At 46.1% G+C, this 17991-nt stretch overlaps 1 protein-coding gene across 1 annotated transcript in view; it reads left to right on the top strand.

Annotated features, from left to right (window-relative positions):
* BCAS1 (brain enriched myelin associated protein 1) overlaps positions 1–17991 on the top strand; it is a 63186-nt gene that overhangs the window by 27116 nt on the left and 18079 nt on the right. Inside the window, exons 5-9 of the mRNA XM_090286588.1 lie at positions 4298–4453; positions 5551–5595; positions 7987–8121; positions 12035–12211; positions 17170–17215. Of these exons, the coding sequence (XP_090142714.1) occupies positions 4298–4453; positions 5551–5595; positions 7987–8121; positions 12035–12211; positions 17170–17215 (559 nt within the window). The remainder of the gene's footprint in view (positions 1–4297; positions 4454–5550; positions 5596–7986; positions 8122–12034; positions 12212–17169; positions 17216–17991) is intronic.

Genomic DNA, 17991 nt, shown 5'->3' with positions numbered 1-17991 from the left:
TCATTTTTCCATTCCAGCATTGCAAGAGAAAAGCTGGAAAGGAATAAAAGATCTGCTAGGGCGGCTTTTATGCCGTTACGGTGCGTCCTTCCACTGGACGTCAGAAACAAGGGTGACATCGACATAGAATCACAGGCACGTGACAACGGTCACAATATAATGCCAATCCAGAAGGGCAGGTTTCAATATAGTATCTACAGAATGGTCCTTTCTGGGTAAAAATGATGTCTGCCTGCAGATGTATTCCCCCTTCCACCCAAAGGGGCGTAAAATGAAAAATTTGCAAATTGTTAGCGGTGGTTTCTTTCCGTAGTGGGAGAAAGGGTAGATGCTACATTTTTCCCCTTGGCTTATCTATAGTCTCTGTTTTTTGTAAAAGGAGAAAGTCCCTGATTGCCCCACGAAGCTGCACTCGGGGGCTTGAGAAACGGCAACCGGCAGCTGCTAACGGCTCCAACAAGAGGTTATTTTGTGCTCGCAACGGTGACCAGACTGGGCAGTGCAGAGCCTGTGCGGCAAGTCCTTGTTCAGAAGTCACACCGACCTTCAAAAAAATACACTGACGGCCAGGATGCAGTCGCCTCCAGGAAGAGATCGGGAAGAGAGATCTGGTAGCGGTGGGCAGGTTCTGGACCCTCTCGTGACGGGCATTCCTCACGGTGGCGTTCCTTCCCCATCTTTACCAGGGGGTTAAAAACAATGGGAAGGCGTGTTTCTCAGCTGATGCGAATGGGCAGGAAGAGTGGGGAGAATACAGCAGACACGTAGTTACAGAGACAGACCCTCCTTGGGTGCCTCTCAGCTGAGCGGTCCAGCAAAGTAAAATAATAATAATGAATTACTACCGACCTGCTTAGGAAACGCTGAAGGTCCGCACCACGTTTTGAGCAGACTTTGGTGTTGCAGCGAGTTCCTGCTTCTGTATCAGTTGGCTTTCCTTCTGAGGCGAGTTGGAGGAGGTACATTTCGTCTTCAAGAAGGAACCGAAGGCCCTTGTTCCTCTGGACCCTGACAACGGTGCTGTGCAGGGGACGCTGCTCTCCGAAGAAGAGCAGGACAGACGTAATGGTTGTCTGGAGACCGCTGTTGCCTCGCAAACACTGCCCTCTGCATTGTTGGGGTACCCAAGCGGGAGAGGAAACAGCTTTTTCTTTTATTTCAGGCAGCAGGTGGCTCCAATTTCTAACAGATGGAAAGGAGCAGAGTCATGGGGTGCTGTACCATTCAGCGTGTTTCAGACAAATTTTCCTGTGTTAACCAGCACGTTAGGCCCTGATTCTCTGTACGGAGATTCCAAAGGAAACCAGCGATGGGCAATCAATGGGGAGCCAGTGGGGTACGCATTCATCACAAATTGTTCCCAACGAGGCTTTTTTTAGCCCTGATCATCCTGCCTTCACGTAGGGTTTCACTCTGACAATGTAGGCTTTGCGCAAAGGAAGCTGAAATCCAGTTGACAATCTCCAGTTGAAAGAAAGGGCTGGGAGTTCCAGATGGGTTTTATTAGAGACAATCGCATTAGGATAAGGCGGCGTGATTTTTCAACATGACAAATTGTGACCACTTAACTAGTGTTCCTGTCTGTGTGCCCTTTGAAGCCAACAGGAAGGAAAAAATATCGGCTTCATCCACACAGATGAAAAACAGAAACACCTGTTTTCTTAAAAGAAGCTTCTAGACATTTCCTGGGCGACGTTCAAGGGTCTGTCTAAAATTTCTATTTGCTGAGAATGATCTGGAGGCCTGATGAAAAGCGCAAAACCATATTTGTGGTTAAGGTCAAAGATGCTACATGCAACACAGTTTATAAGGCCCAGGCCGCCAGTGGCGACCTGGGGCTTCCTCTTCCCAACCGTCTTTAGTCTGGCCCTCAGAAGAATTAGTCACCCACATTTTGTTTTCATTGTAATTTTAATGAAAATTTTAAAATTATCAAACGGTGCCCTTGTCTACCCATGCCACCCCAAGAGATAGTTATTGCCCGTGTTTTTAAATGTATTCGTCTATGGTTTCTTTGGGCATACACAAGCAAATACAAACATAAGTTCTTATTTCTTCTTTTTATACAAAAGGTAATATAATATACACTGTTCTGTTCTATACTGTTTTCAGTTAGTGCTGCTTTCCGTTTCTGTACAGAAAGAGCATTACTTTCTAACGCTGTACAGCTCCCCCATTTGCAACGCTTACGCAGATTTCCATTGAATGGATGTACTGTCATGTATTCAACCAGGACCTTATTAATGACAGTTGGCTGGTTTCCAAGCATTTCCTATCACCTCACTGCAATAAATAACCTCGTGTGTTTGTTGTTCCACGCATGTGTGAACCGAGGTCTAGCATTAACTCTTAGGAGTGAAACTGCTGGGTAAAAGGATATACTCTTTTCTTCAATTTTGGTCAATAATTCCGAAACCTTCTCGTTATACTTTCTGGAACAAATCCGTGGCTGCAAAATATTCCATCACGGGGTATTAGGTAAATCTCACATGTTAATATTAATACCACATGCTGCTTTATGTACCTATTCCAGATTTCTTAAGGGGTCTTCATCCATGGGCAACAGCAGACCCTCCATATCACCCTGCCCAGGCTCTGTAGCTTCAGCTTCACTGGAGAGGACATTCCAGCGTCATCGCAAGATGTCTATTCAACACGGGAGGAGACAGATACCGTGTCACTCCCGAGTCGGACTGCACAGCCATTCTCGGCGGTGCAGATAGACTCTTAAGAAGCTACACCATCGTCTCTCGAGACGGACGGCTGCCGACGACTTCATCCTTACTCTTCCAGAACTACCCTCTAATGCCTTTTTTAAAACTTCTTAATCTCGAAATGGTGGCATGCTCACATAGCTGGTGTTTGGCTAAAGCAGAGCAGTTATAATCTGAAACTTCGTGTTGCCTGACTGACCCTTGGGTTGAGAGAGCAAGTTTTTTGAGAAGATTTTTTGGGGGGGAGGGGTGCCAGTGCCCATTGGTATTTTCAGGTTGACAGCCTCTTCAACTCCAAGTCTAGAACGTACGAGGCTAAAAGGAAACCCAAGACAGGGGAGACCTGACCTCATGGGCCATCGGAAGCCTTTGGAGGGTGGGATTTGTTGAGTCGGTAATGGATTGGAGGGGCCAAGAGCCCAAGCAGTTGGCGGGGGCAGGATGGGGGGTGGGTGCGGTAGTTATGAGGTAGAGAGATGGCCGTGGCTTGACCTAGGGTCATAGGAGAGGAGATGGGACAGGAGGACAGACTCAGAATGCATCCCACCCCCCCCCCCTTGGTGAGGTAGAGGAAAAACTCAGTCCTTCTATCGCCTTCCCAGCACCAATAAACAACCAATCCTGACAACATTACTGTTATTTTAAAACAGAAATACTTGCCCTGGCTGCGTGGCTTGGTTGGTTGGAGTGTCATCTTGTACACCAAACGATTGCAAGTTCGATTCCCGGTCAGGGTACATGCCTAGGTTTTGGGTTCAATCCCCAGTTAGGGCACATATGGGAGAACAACTGATCTCTCTCTCTCTCCCTCCCCACCCCCCCAGCAGCCTGTTTCCTCTCTCTCTCAAATCAATAAACATATCCTCAGGTAAGGACTAAAAATAATTATTACTATCATTTTTAAATAAAATATAAGTACTTTTTAGTTGATATGATTCACCATTGTGTAGATTGTGAGAACTCAAATAGACACATCTCTGGGGATCATCAGATCCACACAGTGATTTTCAACCTTTTTCACCTCATGGCACACATAGACTAATTACTAAAATTCTGCGGCACGCCCAAGCAATCTATCGTATATTTTTTGCCAACCCGACAAAAAAAAAAGGTGTAATTTCGATATAGTCACACTGGATGGCTATTGTGGTGTTGGTGGTTGTCATTTTTTTGACGCTCTCAGGGGCAAGAGGTCGGTGCCCTTGACTCAGCAGTCAGGTAGCGCATGTTTCCAGAATTCTTGCAGCCTGAGCATCGCTGGACTAGGAGACCTCCTGCACAAGCTCTTTGCAGAACTAGGAGAAAAGGGTTTTTGTTTGGAATGCAACATGCACGGCTGTGTTTGTTACCCTTGGGCTGCAAACAATGTCTTTCCAACGAACTGCAAATGCTGAATATGTTAGAAAGGGGGGAGGGGAGGAAGAGTGACTCTCATAAGCTCCCAATTGTTCTCCACGCCCGTGGGCAGATGAAGTATGGCTGGAATTAGAGGGCCAGGGAGGAAGGGACTGCGAGGCAAAAATATTACTTTGAGAGTCCACATTCAACAAGTTGCAACTGTGAGAACTCTGTTTTGCTCCTAGGACATAGTCGAAGGCAAAGAAAGGGGACAGGACATCATACCTGTGACTTGCTCTATCCTTGAAGACCCCACAGAACTGGAGACTGACAAGGGGGACCCCCAGACAGCAGATATAACTGAGAATAATAATTCCATCATGAGCTTCTTCAAAACGCTGGTAAGTTATTTCCTTCCTTTTTCCCTCAATTCGATTGCTCAAAAGTTTTGTTATTCTACGAATAATGTACACTTCCTGGCCAGGTAGCTCAGTAGGTGAGAGTGTTGTCCTGATAACGCCAAGGTTGTGGGTTCGATCCCCAGCAAGGGCACATACAAGAAACAACCGATATGCATAAAAGTGGGACAACAAATCTTTCTCTCTCTCTCCCTCTCTCATCAATAACTGAAAGTTTTTTTAAAAACAGAATAATTGCACACTTGTGTCGTTGTTCTGAGTGACACAGGTGGGATATTGGAGAACAGTGACAAGATGCATTTTGCAGGGAAACTGTGTCCTGCTAGGCTTTCCATGAGGGAAACTTCAGAAATGGGAACCCCGAGGGCCCCAACTCCGCAACGTGAGCTGGGTCGTAATGGAGCTCTGTCGCAACTGGATCATGAAAATAACTGGAGAGCACTTCCTGGAGTTATTAACCTATCAAAGCAGTGTTGGTGCTCAGATGGCAGATAAAAACTGTAGAAACCGATCTCTCTCTTGTTCTGGCTCAGTCTACCATGTGAACTGGATGGAGGCAGGGACCAGTGTCTGGCATCGCTTGCTTCTCTCTGACCGCTCGGGGCAGAGCCGGCGGCCTGACCGGTGCCAGACACTCAGAAAAGGGCAGGCGAATGGAGTCGTCTTTAGGCAGACAGCTCCACGTGTGTCTGGGCTGTTTCCAAGGCCAACTTCAGACGTGAACCCCAACTAAGACAATAGGATCAGCCCACGCACCGAAGGCCCGAGCACGTGGTTCGATTAGTGCCAGAGTCCATGAAAAGTCTGTGACCTTCCAGGAGGCAGTTTTTGAAATATGCTCAAACTCTTGGTGAATGTATGAAATCTGAAGCATTTCATTATAAAACATGAATTTGGGTTCATTTTTATATGCTTAGGTATACCAGAAGTCTATGGGTTTCTGCTCTACAAAAAAGACTTCTGATTACATTCTTTTATCGGTATCGTGAACTGGGCTAACCTAAAAACCATGTATCAGTGAAATAAAATCACCCTAAAGAGCTATAATGTTTAACATTGGATTTTCTCAAACTTTTAAGGTTTCACCGAACAAAGCTGAAACAGAAAAAGATGTGGAAGACGTGGTAGGTAGTTTGAAGTGGGTTTACGTTGGGGTTCGTGTATAGAATTGGATTTGAATTGGTGTCTGCGTGATTGTTTCTGGAACCGTGTGTGTGTGTGTGTGTGTGTGTGTGCATATTGCACATGTATGCAGATGTAGCCATTTAATACATGTATGCAGATGTAGCCATTTAATAGTGCTGTTAGATTGTCTTTAAAATGTCCCATTTACATTCATGGTATTTTAAGAAAAATTTTAGTGGGAAGCTTGAAATATATGCCAATTCTGACTAAAGAATGTCATAGTAACCAATTTCTAATATAGAATAAGAGCAGAATACCAATGATTATATATCATCTTAGTCTTGTAGTTGTATAGAGAGAGACCCAGGGAATAGAGTAAGAATTAACTTGTGGGAATGAGAAGAGGTGAGGTAATTTAAAGTAAAAGTGAAGGCTGCTATATTTTGGGCTTTTTTTAAAAATGTGGTCTTTGTTTTTCATGTTATTTGAAAAAAAATAAATCTCCACTGCAGAGGCAATTATTTGATGGAATGAAGTAGTGACCAGTGGGCACGCCAAGTGAAGTACCGTGTCGGGGAGTTAGGGGGTCCCAGATTACCTGGGTTTGCTCACTGTCATTCTGGAAATTCAGCCACTTTCCCTCAAAATAAATTTTGTTTGGAATGACTGCTTTCTAGAGATGTTTTCCCTTTACACTTGACAGAACCAACTATGTCTAGTGGATCACATGGTTTAAAGTGTAGCTTGGTGGCCGCCGAGTGTCTTGTGTCCTCCTTTTGGTATCTGAAAGTGCTCTGAACGACACCAGGCCCCCGTACGTGGCTTGGCCAGCCCGACACATCTGCTGCCCGTATTGGAAGGAGCTCAGTTGTGAAAAGGATCCCAGACTCTGTCTCAGAAGACCTGCCTCTGCGCTCTGGTCCTGCTACTCGATAGCTGTGTAATCCTAACCTGTCTGAACCCAAATCTCCACATCAGTAAAATGGGGACAATAAAAAATCCTATCTCCCCAAACCAGGACTGAATGAACGTTTAACAACGCCTGGTAAACAATGGAGCTCTATTCAGATGTAGGGAGTCCCTCTGTCCATAATCCCTGCAAGACAGACAACACCATGATTTATTTGTCTGGTGTGGACTGGTTCCTCTAGAATTTCTTTTTTTTTCCTTTCATTGAAAAAATAGATATCTGAGACGTCTACATGTGTTTTTCTATACAATTTTTCATTTGCTATAAGGCAGCCAGGGTCAGGTTCGATGTTTGGGTCCAATGTTTCTCTTTGTTTGAGGTCACATAGCACAACACACCATAAATAGTAGGGTCAGTGAGATGATTTGTGGCTTCTCAAGCAGACAGACGCTCTCACTTTCTTCAGCTGCTCACACCCCAAGACTCTTCCTTCACCCAGAATGTGGTCCCAGCTGAGCGGATCTAGCTGATAAAATCTAATTGTCCTGCCCAGTGAGCTGTGGGGTCCCTGCTGGCAGAGCTGGGCCTCAGAGGAGGGTTTCGTGAATGTAGGTTTTCCACGACACCCACAAACAGATCTCTTGCTACAACCCTGGTTGTATACCTTGGCCTTTTAAGTTCTTTTCTACTGCAGTTCTTGGAATCATATGTTTGAAATGTCTAAACTGTTTCTCCATCTTTCCCTTTGGCCCGGGGAAATTTTAACACACTACACACCTCACAAGAAATTCCCCGCCATTTGTAACCCGAGTCAACAATTCCAAATGGTTGTAGCTGAGCTAGTTCAGGCCAGTGTCTCCCCACTTTGGCTCCGTGGACTGGTTCATACTAGAAACTTCTTTTGCCTGTGAGATCTGCCCTTCTAGAGGTCGGCTGAAATTTTCGCAGGTGATACTGCTTCCCTGAAGTTTCTAAAACTGAATCAAAGGTTCATTTGGGAATGAAAGTCACTCAGTGGCACTATCTGCCTTGATTCTATGATGCAAAAATAAGTCATTTGTCTTCAAATATTTTTTTCTTCCCCATGTGATGGTACCATTTAGATATTTAAAACTGTATCAAGTAGGGATTATATTATCTTTTTGACTTTTTAGATTTTTTCCATTGGGATAGTTTATGTCATAGAGACAGAATGACAACGTCCAGTCGTTGTCTGTAGCAAATAGAGTTGCGTTAACCTGGGTCGTTGAACTAGGTCACTGTATTGAAAATCCACGTGTCCCTGACGCGAACTGGGCACGTATTCTTTAGCATATCATCTGAGAGTTTCAGAAAGAGGAACATTCCCGTGATAGCTCGGGGCAGAGGTGATGGACCAGCAATGAATTGTCAGAATGTTTTCATGCACACCAAAACCATGGAGAAAATGGATTCTGTTTAAAAACCAAGTTCTAAGTCGTGACCGCTGTTGCCCCAAAAGGCACGCAGAGCAGACAGTGTCTGTGATGGACAAGCTGGGCAGAAGGCATCCGAGACCCAGGCGAAAGGCACCAAGAAAAGGCACCTGCATAGCCCCAGGCTAGGACTCACCTTTAGGACATTCTTTAGGCATAAGGTGTGTATTTCTTTCAACTAGGAGGGGCAAGAAAAGAACCCTGGTCTCCACCCCATTGATAGACAGGCCAGGCTAGGCTCACCCAGCTCCGCTTCCGCGAAGACAGAGCCTTGGGTGGTTGGGATCCTTAAAAGGGGATTCGAGGGTCTGTGAATCAAATTTAAGTACATGTTTTTAAAAGTCTCTGTGGTTATACACCTCTCAGACTCGTTTATTCCTAGTGTGGACCAGGGTTCTGAACTTATTCATCTAACCCAGTATTTCCCACATGTTGAAAGCATGCATGCCACCCTTACCGTTTTTGTCATATATACTATTATTTACTTAACATTTTCATATTCCAGTTGACTCATTTCTTACTGAAAGGTATCTTTAAAAGAAACTTTATATTTCATTATCCATAGAAAAGCAGAATCAGCCTAAGAGAAAGGCAAATATTAATTTGGCTAATAAAAAAAGACATTATATTCTAGTTACCTTGTTTGGGCTAAGCTCCGAATCTAATGCCCTTTCTAGTTTTAGTGGAAGGCAGTTAGCCATCAGTAGAGAAATGTTAAAGACATACCAGACCTAGACCAAGAATTTCCCCCAGACGTTCTTGGAAGGATTAAATGATCGGTGAAAAGGAAGAGGACTTTCACCATTTCAATGTCATTTCATGTCATATCCCTGTACAATGACATGCTTTCTACATGTTGGAAAATAATCTTCTAACCTCGGGATAACAATCTTATCTTCCGGGGGTCTGTTCTACCCATTGCCAATATTAACTAAGCTTACACTGACCCCACATAAAAACCCAGGCAGCACAAAACGATGAGTGGGGAGAAGAAGTTCCATCTTCGTGTCCTTAGGAGTCATTCTGGGAGATTTTGCTCTTCTGATGTCTAAGAAGATGCCAGTGTTTGTCTGCAGCCATCAATGAAAAGGACCTTTGAACTGGGCCTGCAGGCTTAGACATCTGTCTAAAATATCAACCCTTCTCCACTCAGTGGAACGAACTTATTAAATAATTTCCCAGGTGGAGTCACAGTCCCAGGATTGTGTATGCAAATACAGGCTCCACAGAAGAGTCTCATGGGTGAGTCTGTATTTGCAGAGATGTGCTAGGAAGCCGCCCTTCAATACCCATACAGGCTTCTTTTCTGTAAGGGAAAGGGGAAGTGACAGATACTGCCATGGGTGAGAGAGAGAGTTACAAAGCAGTGGTGCTGTGCAGGGGAGGTGATTCAGTCCCAGCTAGGGGGACACCATAGGTCTCACACAAAGGAATCACACTGAGCTCCCTCTGGGAGCTTCGGTGAGCAGGGAGCCTTGGGAGTGTGAAAGGACTCCCGCAGCCCTGGACCCGCGTGTCACGATGACATTCCTTTCGCACTCAGAATCCCTTCCCTCCCCCTTCAGGGGGCGACCCAAATTCAGGAGTCCTAGGACTTCCCCAAATCATGGTCCCCACCTCCTGCCACTGAGCTGTGTAGGACAGGATTCTGAACCCATGAGAAGGTGGAGAGGCAGAATCCGGTTCTGGGGTTCTGTAATCCAGATACAAGCACTTGGGGGGTTTGCCTTGAGTTATCTGGGGTTCTGTAATCCAGATACAAGAACTTGGGGGTTTTGCCTTGAGTTACACTCCATCTTTTTTCTCTTTTTTTTTTTAACGTAAAAGTCGAATAAGGGGACGATTCCCAAATGTTTTTAATTCTCATGGAGGCGGCAGTTTGGAAGGTCTCGCTGGCTCTTAGCTGCATGCCTGGGACAGTGTATTTCCATGTTACTACCCTGATGTCCAAAAAGAAAAATAGAGCCATTGAAACTGACCGACCATATTCTATCAATGAACGTGGTGGCATGATTATAGGAGATGTGATTCTCATTCTTCTTGATTTTACTGAAACTTAGGACAGAAAAGAAGAACTCCAAGAAAATTCAGGAATGAAATATTCTAGTTTTACTTTTAAAAAAGACATACAATGTTTACCCATTCTGGTTCATGCCTAGTTTCATTCTCTCTGTCTCTGTTTTCCTTCCTATAAAAAGAATTTTTAGCTTCAAAAAGTGGAGAAGCCTGGAATCAATCGATGAAATAACTATATGGTCATAAAGAATAAGGGTGTCCGCTTTCCCCCGCTGAATGTGAATCCTTCTTTCTTGGTCCCATCACATACAGCGCCTCAGAATCAAACTTCCCCATACGCCCCCCAACCCTGGGCAGGACGGCATCGGCACAAGGCTGGGCAGTGTTTCAGACGGTCTTTGCGGGGCCTGGAAACACCCCGCTCCCCACTTGGGCCCCCCTGAGGAGGCTGAGCGCACTCCCATTGCTAGGGATGGGGCTGGTGTCAGTCAGTCATCAGTCCTGCTGATGCCATCACAGTGGCCACACGCTGTTCCGGTTCGCTCTCCAGCCTGTGGCTTGGCTCCTTGGATGTTAGGGGCTGTGGTTTCCTGTCCATCCCATGGCGGGACGGTCATTGCACTCGGTCCATTCAGACAAAGCCACACGAGGGTTACAGAACAAAAAGCCCCGCCCCCAATTCTAAAGTTCTAGAAGGTCTCCCTCTGAGTATTAAAAAAGCACACAGCAACAAAGCATATGGCTTCAAATAGTCAAATTCATGCTATTTGCAAACCACCCTTTGGAGAGGCGACGTGCTGTGTAGCGAGAAGGCCACCTGGGAGCCCAAGTCCAGGCCTGAGGCTGGCTGCGCCCCTAAATTAATGTTGGGCAGATCATGAGCCTCAGTTTCCCTGTTTATGAAAATGTGGGCATTGGACCGAATGGCCTCTAAGTCTCTTTCCAACACCAAAAACACTATGAAACTTCCTCAATTTTCCACACCCCAGTTTTACTGCTGGGTTTTTTTCTTTTCTTTTAATCAGAAAATGTAGTCAAAGATCTGACCTCCCTGGAATTTGAAAGGGCTTATATCACAAGCTCCTGGAGCAAAAAATCACAAAAAGGGGATGCTTTTAAGATAAAGAGGTTAAGGCAGGTGAACTGAGTATTAACATGTGTAATGCCAGTATTCACTCATGTCGAGATAAATTGAGACCATCATGATCCTAACTCTTCCTTTATCCTGTGAGTCAAGAGAAGCCAGAGGATGGGAGGTGACAGCCCTGTCGCTGAGCAGTCAAATGTCCTGGAATTGGACGTTGGCATGACCACGCAGAGGGGCAGATAAAGAGAGAGGAAGAGAGGAGGGAATGGCAGGGGCGGGGACCGAGAAGGAGTGGAGGTGGGCAAGAGGAAGAGCGAGAGAGCATTGGGAGGGAATGGATAATGTTTAAAGTTTTAAGTCCGGTATAATTTATTCAATTGCATCTCCTTTAGATAGGCCACATCTAACCATGGAGAAACGGGGTTTGTGGGTGCTCTCCCGAGCGCACACCCTTTCACCAAGCTCCCGTCCGGGGATTGCCAACGTGGAGAGTGGGAGGAAAATGGGAGAGCCCCTATTTTAGGTTGTGTTCGTGTTAACCCTCCTTTAACTTCAAATTTGGGCCAATACAACGATACATCTCTGTGACGTAAACATATACTCGTGCATTGGAGATGCATGTCCACAGTGTTCAGTGCTGGGAACATAATCCAAGTCACCGGAAGACCAGTGGCCTCAGGATTAACCAACAATCTAACAGCAAAGCGCCTCTTCCAACCGCTTTGACGCCTAATAATTTACTCACCTGAACACGATAAATAAGTAATGGTCTATAGCTATTTTTTCCAAAAAGGAAGCTCTCTTGGCTTTTTCCAAGATTTTAACACAAATCCACAGTCATAATAGCATGTGCGGAAAATACGGTCAAGTGTGAAGAATGAAATTAACACGCATAACCCCAGCCTATGTTTATAAAAGATCTTTCACTTTTGAAACCTAGAGATCATTTTGATTTTTTTTTAACTCTGTAGGATGCTGAAAAGTCACCCACCACGTCCGCAGAACTCAAGTCAGACAAAGGCAACTTTGTACCCCAGGAGACCCAAGGGGCAGCCAAGAATCCTACACCCACAGAAACACCAAAGGAAGGTGCCAAGCCAAAGTGGGGACCCTCCTCTCTGCCCCTGAGCAAACTGTTCCGGAAAAAGGTAAGTCCTGTTCTCGAGCTGTGGAGAGTCCCTGGGGCTGGGATGACCTGAGCAATGATTTCTATTCGGCCGGTCCGTGAATTCAGCAATGCATGGAGGTCCTTTCACGTCCCCAAAAATGACTCAACTGGCCAGTGAGTTACTGAGTTATTCCCGTGGAGAATGAAATGGTGTAAACACATGTTTCACGGGAAAGGACGGGCAATAGACCACCAGACTGTTTCATCCTTGGAATTCCTCCGGTTCATGACAAAGGGCTGTGGTATTGCATGATTTCATTTTCTTTTGAAAATTGTTTCTTTATTCCTCCTGGTTTCCCCTGAGCGCTGGGCTCTCTGTTTCCCCAGCCAGATACAATCACTCATTAGAAGCACCAGGTCCCACTGTCGTTTCCAAAAACCAAGGTGCCCACCTGCTTCCCACCAGTGCAAGCACACAGCACGCTCTGTGATAGGAAAATTCAGACCACAGTCTGATTTTCTTTTTTCCTCTCTAGAATTAAGGAGCAGTGCAAGGAAACGGTTTGGGTGGGGCTGAGTAATTCTGAGAGCTATTGCTTCATCGTCATGGCTGAGTAAATCCCAGCGGCCACATGTTCCCAATTTTCTGCCTGTTTTCAATGTAGCCAAAAGGGGAGCAAGACACCGTGGGTCACCCGCAGAGCTGGGGAAATCTAATTTAGTCATCTCATCAAAAGCCACGCCGCTTGCCGCACAGGGCCGGGCAGTGATAAATACACACACCATGGCGCAGTTTTATTCTCTTGTCCAGAATCCAGCGGGATTTCTGGAATCTTCCTCGGGTGTTTCCCTGGTGTATGGAATTCTTCCTTCTCAGTTCTGCCCAGAACCAAACTCCAGCCCTTAACGAAAACATTGGATGATGTCATTTGGCATCTGGTTCGAATGCTCTTCCCTCGCCAACCGCCAATGACTTATTCTTAAAAAACCTTTTATCAGCACTACAGTGGGACAATTTTCAAGTGAGTAACAGACGTACGTGGGTGGCCAGGGAAATGAGTTAGGCAACCCATATTCGAACAGTTTTATTTTTCTTTAAATAAATTTAAAGTGTAGTAGGAAAAGTAGAACTGGCACGCATGAAGCTTGATTTGACATATATTTTACTCGGGGGGGCAGACTGTATGTTTAAAAAGTAACCCAACTGAAAGGAAAGTGTCCCATAAATAGTGATACTGACGCTAGGTAATTCAGGGTACATGTGAGTCCTGTAAGGAGCAGACACCAGGACAGAACTGTTGTGCGAGAGAAGTGTTGGGGTAAAACGAGTGGGAAGGACAAAGGCAAGGGCAGGAGGAGGTAGAGACAGCCTGCCCACCACAGTGCCGGTCTGACACCTGTGACCTGGGAGCTGTGAGCTGTGACGGGGCGGGCAGATATGGCCCTGGCCTGGACTGGAAGCACGGGCCACAGCGTCACCATGCTGTCCCGGACAGTGACGGTGTGACGGCCTGAGGCTGTCCCTGCAGGGAATCTGAGTGCCATGTACCGCATGGCAAAAACTGCCCAGGAGGTCGTCGGGGGGTGGGGGGATGTTGGAGGGACCCTTACGTCAAGGATCTGACTTCGAGTCACAGTCCTCCGGGAGGATCCTCAGCTCCCTAATGTGTAAAACGCCAACACTAGCGCCCCTAGCTGATGGAAATGAAACAAGGGTCAAAGGAAGGGACACTGTGTGGCGCCCAGAAGTGGCCAGTGAACACGGCGGGTGTCAGTTTCCCGGGTCCTTTATCTCCTGTGCGCTCGGGAGGCTGAGACACTAACCACATCCACGTCTTCATCTCTGCGGGCCGCTCAGCCTGGGGAAGCATCCAAGCTACGAAGCCTCATGCGCTTCATCTTTCTTACCTTTGGGATCTACCAGGGCGACGCTGGTTTTTCTTTGATATTTAATTTTTTCCCGTTGAAAATAAAAGGCGGGACTACTTGACATTTATCTCCCTAGTGAGAGAATTTCATTTATTACAGTTTCACTCTTTTTTCTTTTTTTTCAGCATTATCTGGCTTTATTTCTTTAGTAGATTATAGAATAACAGAGCTAAGAGAAACTAAAAACTACATCACAAAACTAAACCACGTCTTGCTTCCATGCCCCCCATCAGAAAGACTAGCTCTATCCGGACGTAAAATGGGGAAGATTCACCCCCGTGATACTCTTTTTAATCAGTTTCTCGGTGCTCACTTTTTTTGTGTGTTAAATACTTTGTGTTACGTAATCAGCATTGACAAGACGGCTGTGGGCAGATTGCTGACCTCTCGGCCGTTTACAGGCTCATGGGAAACCGTCTGTTCTCGGGGGAAATGAAATGGAGGCTTTTGTTTTCTTTTCCTTCAATTAAGTTTGAGCTACTAAGTCATCCTTGTAAAAATTTTGAAAAATAGAGAGAAGCCCTAGACAATTCTAATAGTTCCCATCACGGCTCCATCGTCCCAGATGCTCCAGACTTGGGTTCTGAGCAGATCTTCTCTGAATGTCCCAGACACGGAAGGGGATCAGGAGCCTGGCCTCTCGTTATCCGCGTCTGAGTCCTTAGTCTAACGGGACATCCCAGCCATTAGGGTGACCCAGTAAGTCGGTGTGCAAATGTACAAAAACATGGAAAATGAATCGGGGTGTCTCCTGGACACCGTCCTAAAATGTCACCAGTCACAGAGTAGAAAGTTCTCTCCTTTACCGTTCAACTCCAATTCCTCTGATGACAGCAAGAAATGGGTCTTTTCTTGGTATTCACAGGCCTCTCACGGTGCTAACACATGCCAATCTCCCTTCTAACAAAGACTTTAAAATCATTAGAATTTATTGAGCGTTTTTTTTTATTCATTGGGGTTGCTTCCTGCATGCTTCTCTTTACAGCAAGGATGTTGATATGACATTCACTCTAATGGTGTTTTCTTTTAAAGTACGTTTATGTCCATCAAAAAGCAGTCAGTTAAAAGAAGACTATCGAGTAAATACAGGTGGTACCTGGGCAGGTAAAGAATCGTGAAAATCATGAGCATTGTCAAAGTTTGAGAAATGCTCAATTGGACTAATTCCCCAAATGAGGAATGTTTTTCTGGGGAGTATAATTTTAAAACATGAATTAGCAAGTTCTCTGGGAATAGACAATACTGATGATGCCAGTTTCTGAAACATCAGAAAGATCTGGAAGTCTAAAACCGTGAAGATCATGGGGCCGTCAGCGTCCAGAAGCAGCCCCTTCTGCTTCTCGCCGTCACCTGCGCCAGGTCCCCAGTTTCATCTGGAATACAGCGAGCAATCAATGGCCAGGAGCTTTCTAGACACAGGAAACCAGTGACACAGATGAGTCCTGTTACAACCAAGTGGGACAGGAAGGAGGTGTGAAAAACTAAAAACTGCTGTTCTGAAATAGTGGGAAGATTTTCTCAGCCGAAAGGAGACAGTGTATGGACTCTGGAAACGTTTGCAGGTCACCCTTGAGGAGGTCTGGCTTTCAGCACCCTGTCTAGTTCTTTACCTGTTTATACTATTAAATAGCACGCAACTGGTCTCACGGAGAATGGATCTAACTCCCAGAAAGCTACACTTCTGAATGTTCTAGGATTCCTTGACCATCAGAAGCTTCCAGAAAACTCACACTTTTCCAGGGACATGTTTGTGCCCAAGTAAGCTTCAGGACAAGGAGAAGGTCAAAAAGCATAAATGGTCCACAGTAAAAATCTCCTCTAGAGAGAAAGCAAATCTGGTCATGGAGAAAGAAGCTCATGGTCACATGCCCAACGCCCCAGAAATGTGTTTCTGATCCTGAAAGTCATCATGGCAGGAGGAAAACTGGGCCCCAGGAACCATTTCCACCACCTTTTAGCTGTACCCCCTCAGACAAGTGGCCGCCCCTCTCTGCGCCTCCATTTCTTGCTGAGTAAATGAGGGCCACCGTCCTTCCGCTGGGGGCTGCAGTAAGTGAGATCATGTATACAAAGTGCCAAGGGGAAAAGATGTATTTGTACAAGTCGGTTCCCTTCTTCCCCTCCCCCAGATGTTTTGAAGGTAAAAATAAAGCGGGACTGGGAACTGACTAGATGGAGGGACAAGTCCTTAATCTGGAATCCAAGAGAAGAGAGGCGAGCGTCTGTGAACACGCTGAAATAATTTGCGAGATATTTCGTTCCTGTTTATTTTCTGGGAAGACGGTCCAGAACTGTCAAGTGAATCTCAAAGTGCACCAGCCCCCAAAAGTTTAAGAATGGCTGCAGGATAGATGCAGAAATGAGTTCCAGAGCAAGAGCTTGGAACTGCTCTAATGACTGTGGCCCTGGCTTTAGATAGAATTGGGATCATTCCTCTCCTGTGGGGCAGGACAGGGAATAACAGTGTTTGAACTTGGGTGTTTTGGACCGCAGCCTTCTGCCCCTCCATAGAAGTGTTTTAACCAAATCGGGGCTTGACGTGGTGACCTTGGCCCCAACTGAGGGCTGACGTAAGCAGCAGCTCCTGATGCTGGACGGTGCTGTGGTCAGCACGAGGCCGAGGACCCTGCTTACTGCATATAGTGCCCACTTGCTCTCGGAGGACAAATTTCTCTGGTCCGGCTCCGAGACATTTCCTGAGCAGCTCATTTGTTTTTACCTAACAGTGCCCACGTATTGCGTGATCACTCCTAGTTCCCTGTTTCTATCAGCTACCAGGAAATGTCTTGATCAACATGTTACTTGCAGCCCAGGCTGTGGTTTATGTTACCTACCACGATGCCTTTCCTAGCCCCATCTGTATCCTGGCTGCCTCTGTATCCCGTTGTAGCATCTAAAAATACATGACATAGATGATCCTGATACACTGTTCCCATTTGTGAAGGCCTCCTTCAAGTTCTCTTTGGGACAAGGCACACGTCGGCAATGCCCAGGAATTGCACCAGGCGGCTGCTAGCCCTGATCTCTGAAACATTCTGACGCTGGCTTTTCTTTTTGTCTTCCCTTTAGTCAGTTAAAGAGGATTCAGTTCCCACAGGTGCAGAGGAGAAAGTAAGTGACATGTTAAATGACAGACTCATTCCATTCTCATCCTCTGCATGTTGCCGCTCCGCCCTGGAGTCCCGTCCCTTGCATGCTCCCAGTCACCTGCCGTAGACTCTTTCACCCTCCCCCGGGATTAGGGACCACCGGAGAATGACTGGCGCTGAATATTTGTAACGCCTATTGAATCAATGCAAACTAAATGCAAAATCAGCGCCCGCACCTTTATAATCCGCTGTCCTTTATGGGCTGAAAGAGTCTACTAAACATAAGAACATCCTTATACTTCCTTCGGGGACAAGGAGGCTGTACCCTCTGCTTCATTCTGCTCTGACCGCCTCTCTCACCTGTATGTGCATGACAACCAGACTCTCTCGCGGAGGGTGGCACCCAGGACAGGTATTTGCCCCCGGCATGAGAGCGTCTGGCTGCCCCAGATGCTGAGAGTGTGGGCCCATGAGTCTGCACCTGGGGGACAGAGCTTAAGCCCCACTGTCTTTTGGGTCTTTATCTTCTAAAGCGACGGTCAAAGTTTTCAAGACAGTGCACTCATGTCTGAAGGATTTGGCTCCAAATGAGACGCCACAAAAATGTGTCTTTCCAAAACGGCTTCCAGAGAGTGACTACATTGGCCTCGCGTGTCTCAGTCCCGAACGGCAGCTGTCCGCTCGGAACGAAGAGGCAGTCTTTGGCATAGTTTATAAATGGGGTTACGTGAATCACAGCCCCTCAAGACAGAAACAGATCACTGTCATTTTACCAAAGCAGAATCTAGCCCGTTCTTTCTGG

Source organism: Furipterus horrens, unplaced genomic scaffold (genome assembly GCF_987537825.1).
Source record: "Furipterus horrens unplaced genomic scaffold, mFurHor1.1.pri manual_scaffold_8, whole genome shotgun sequence".
In the NCBI taxonomy this organism is placed as follows: domain Eukaryota; kingdom Metazoa; phylum Chordata; class Mammalia; order Chiroptera; family Furipteridae; genus Furipterus; species Furipterus horrens.
The sequence above is the reverse complement of the archived record's forward strand: the minus strand, read 5'-3'. Positions and strand labels throughout refer to the sequence as shown.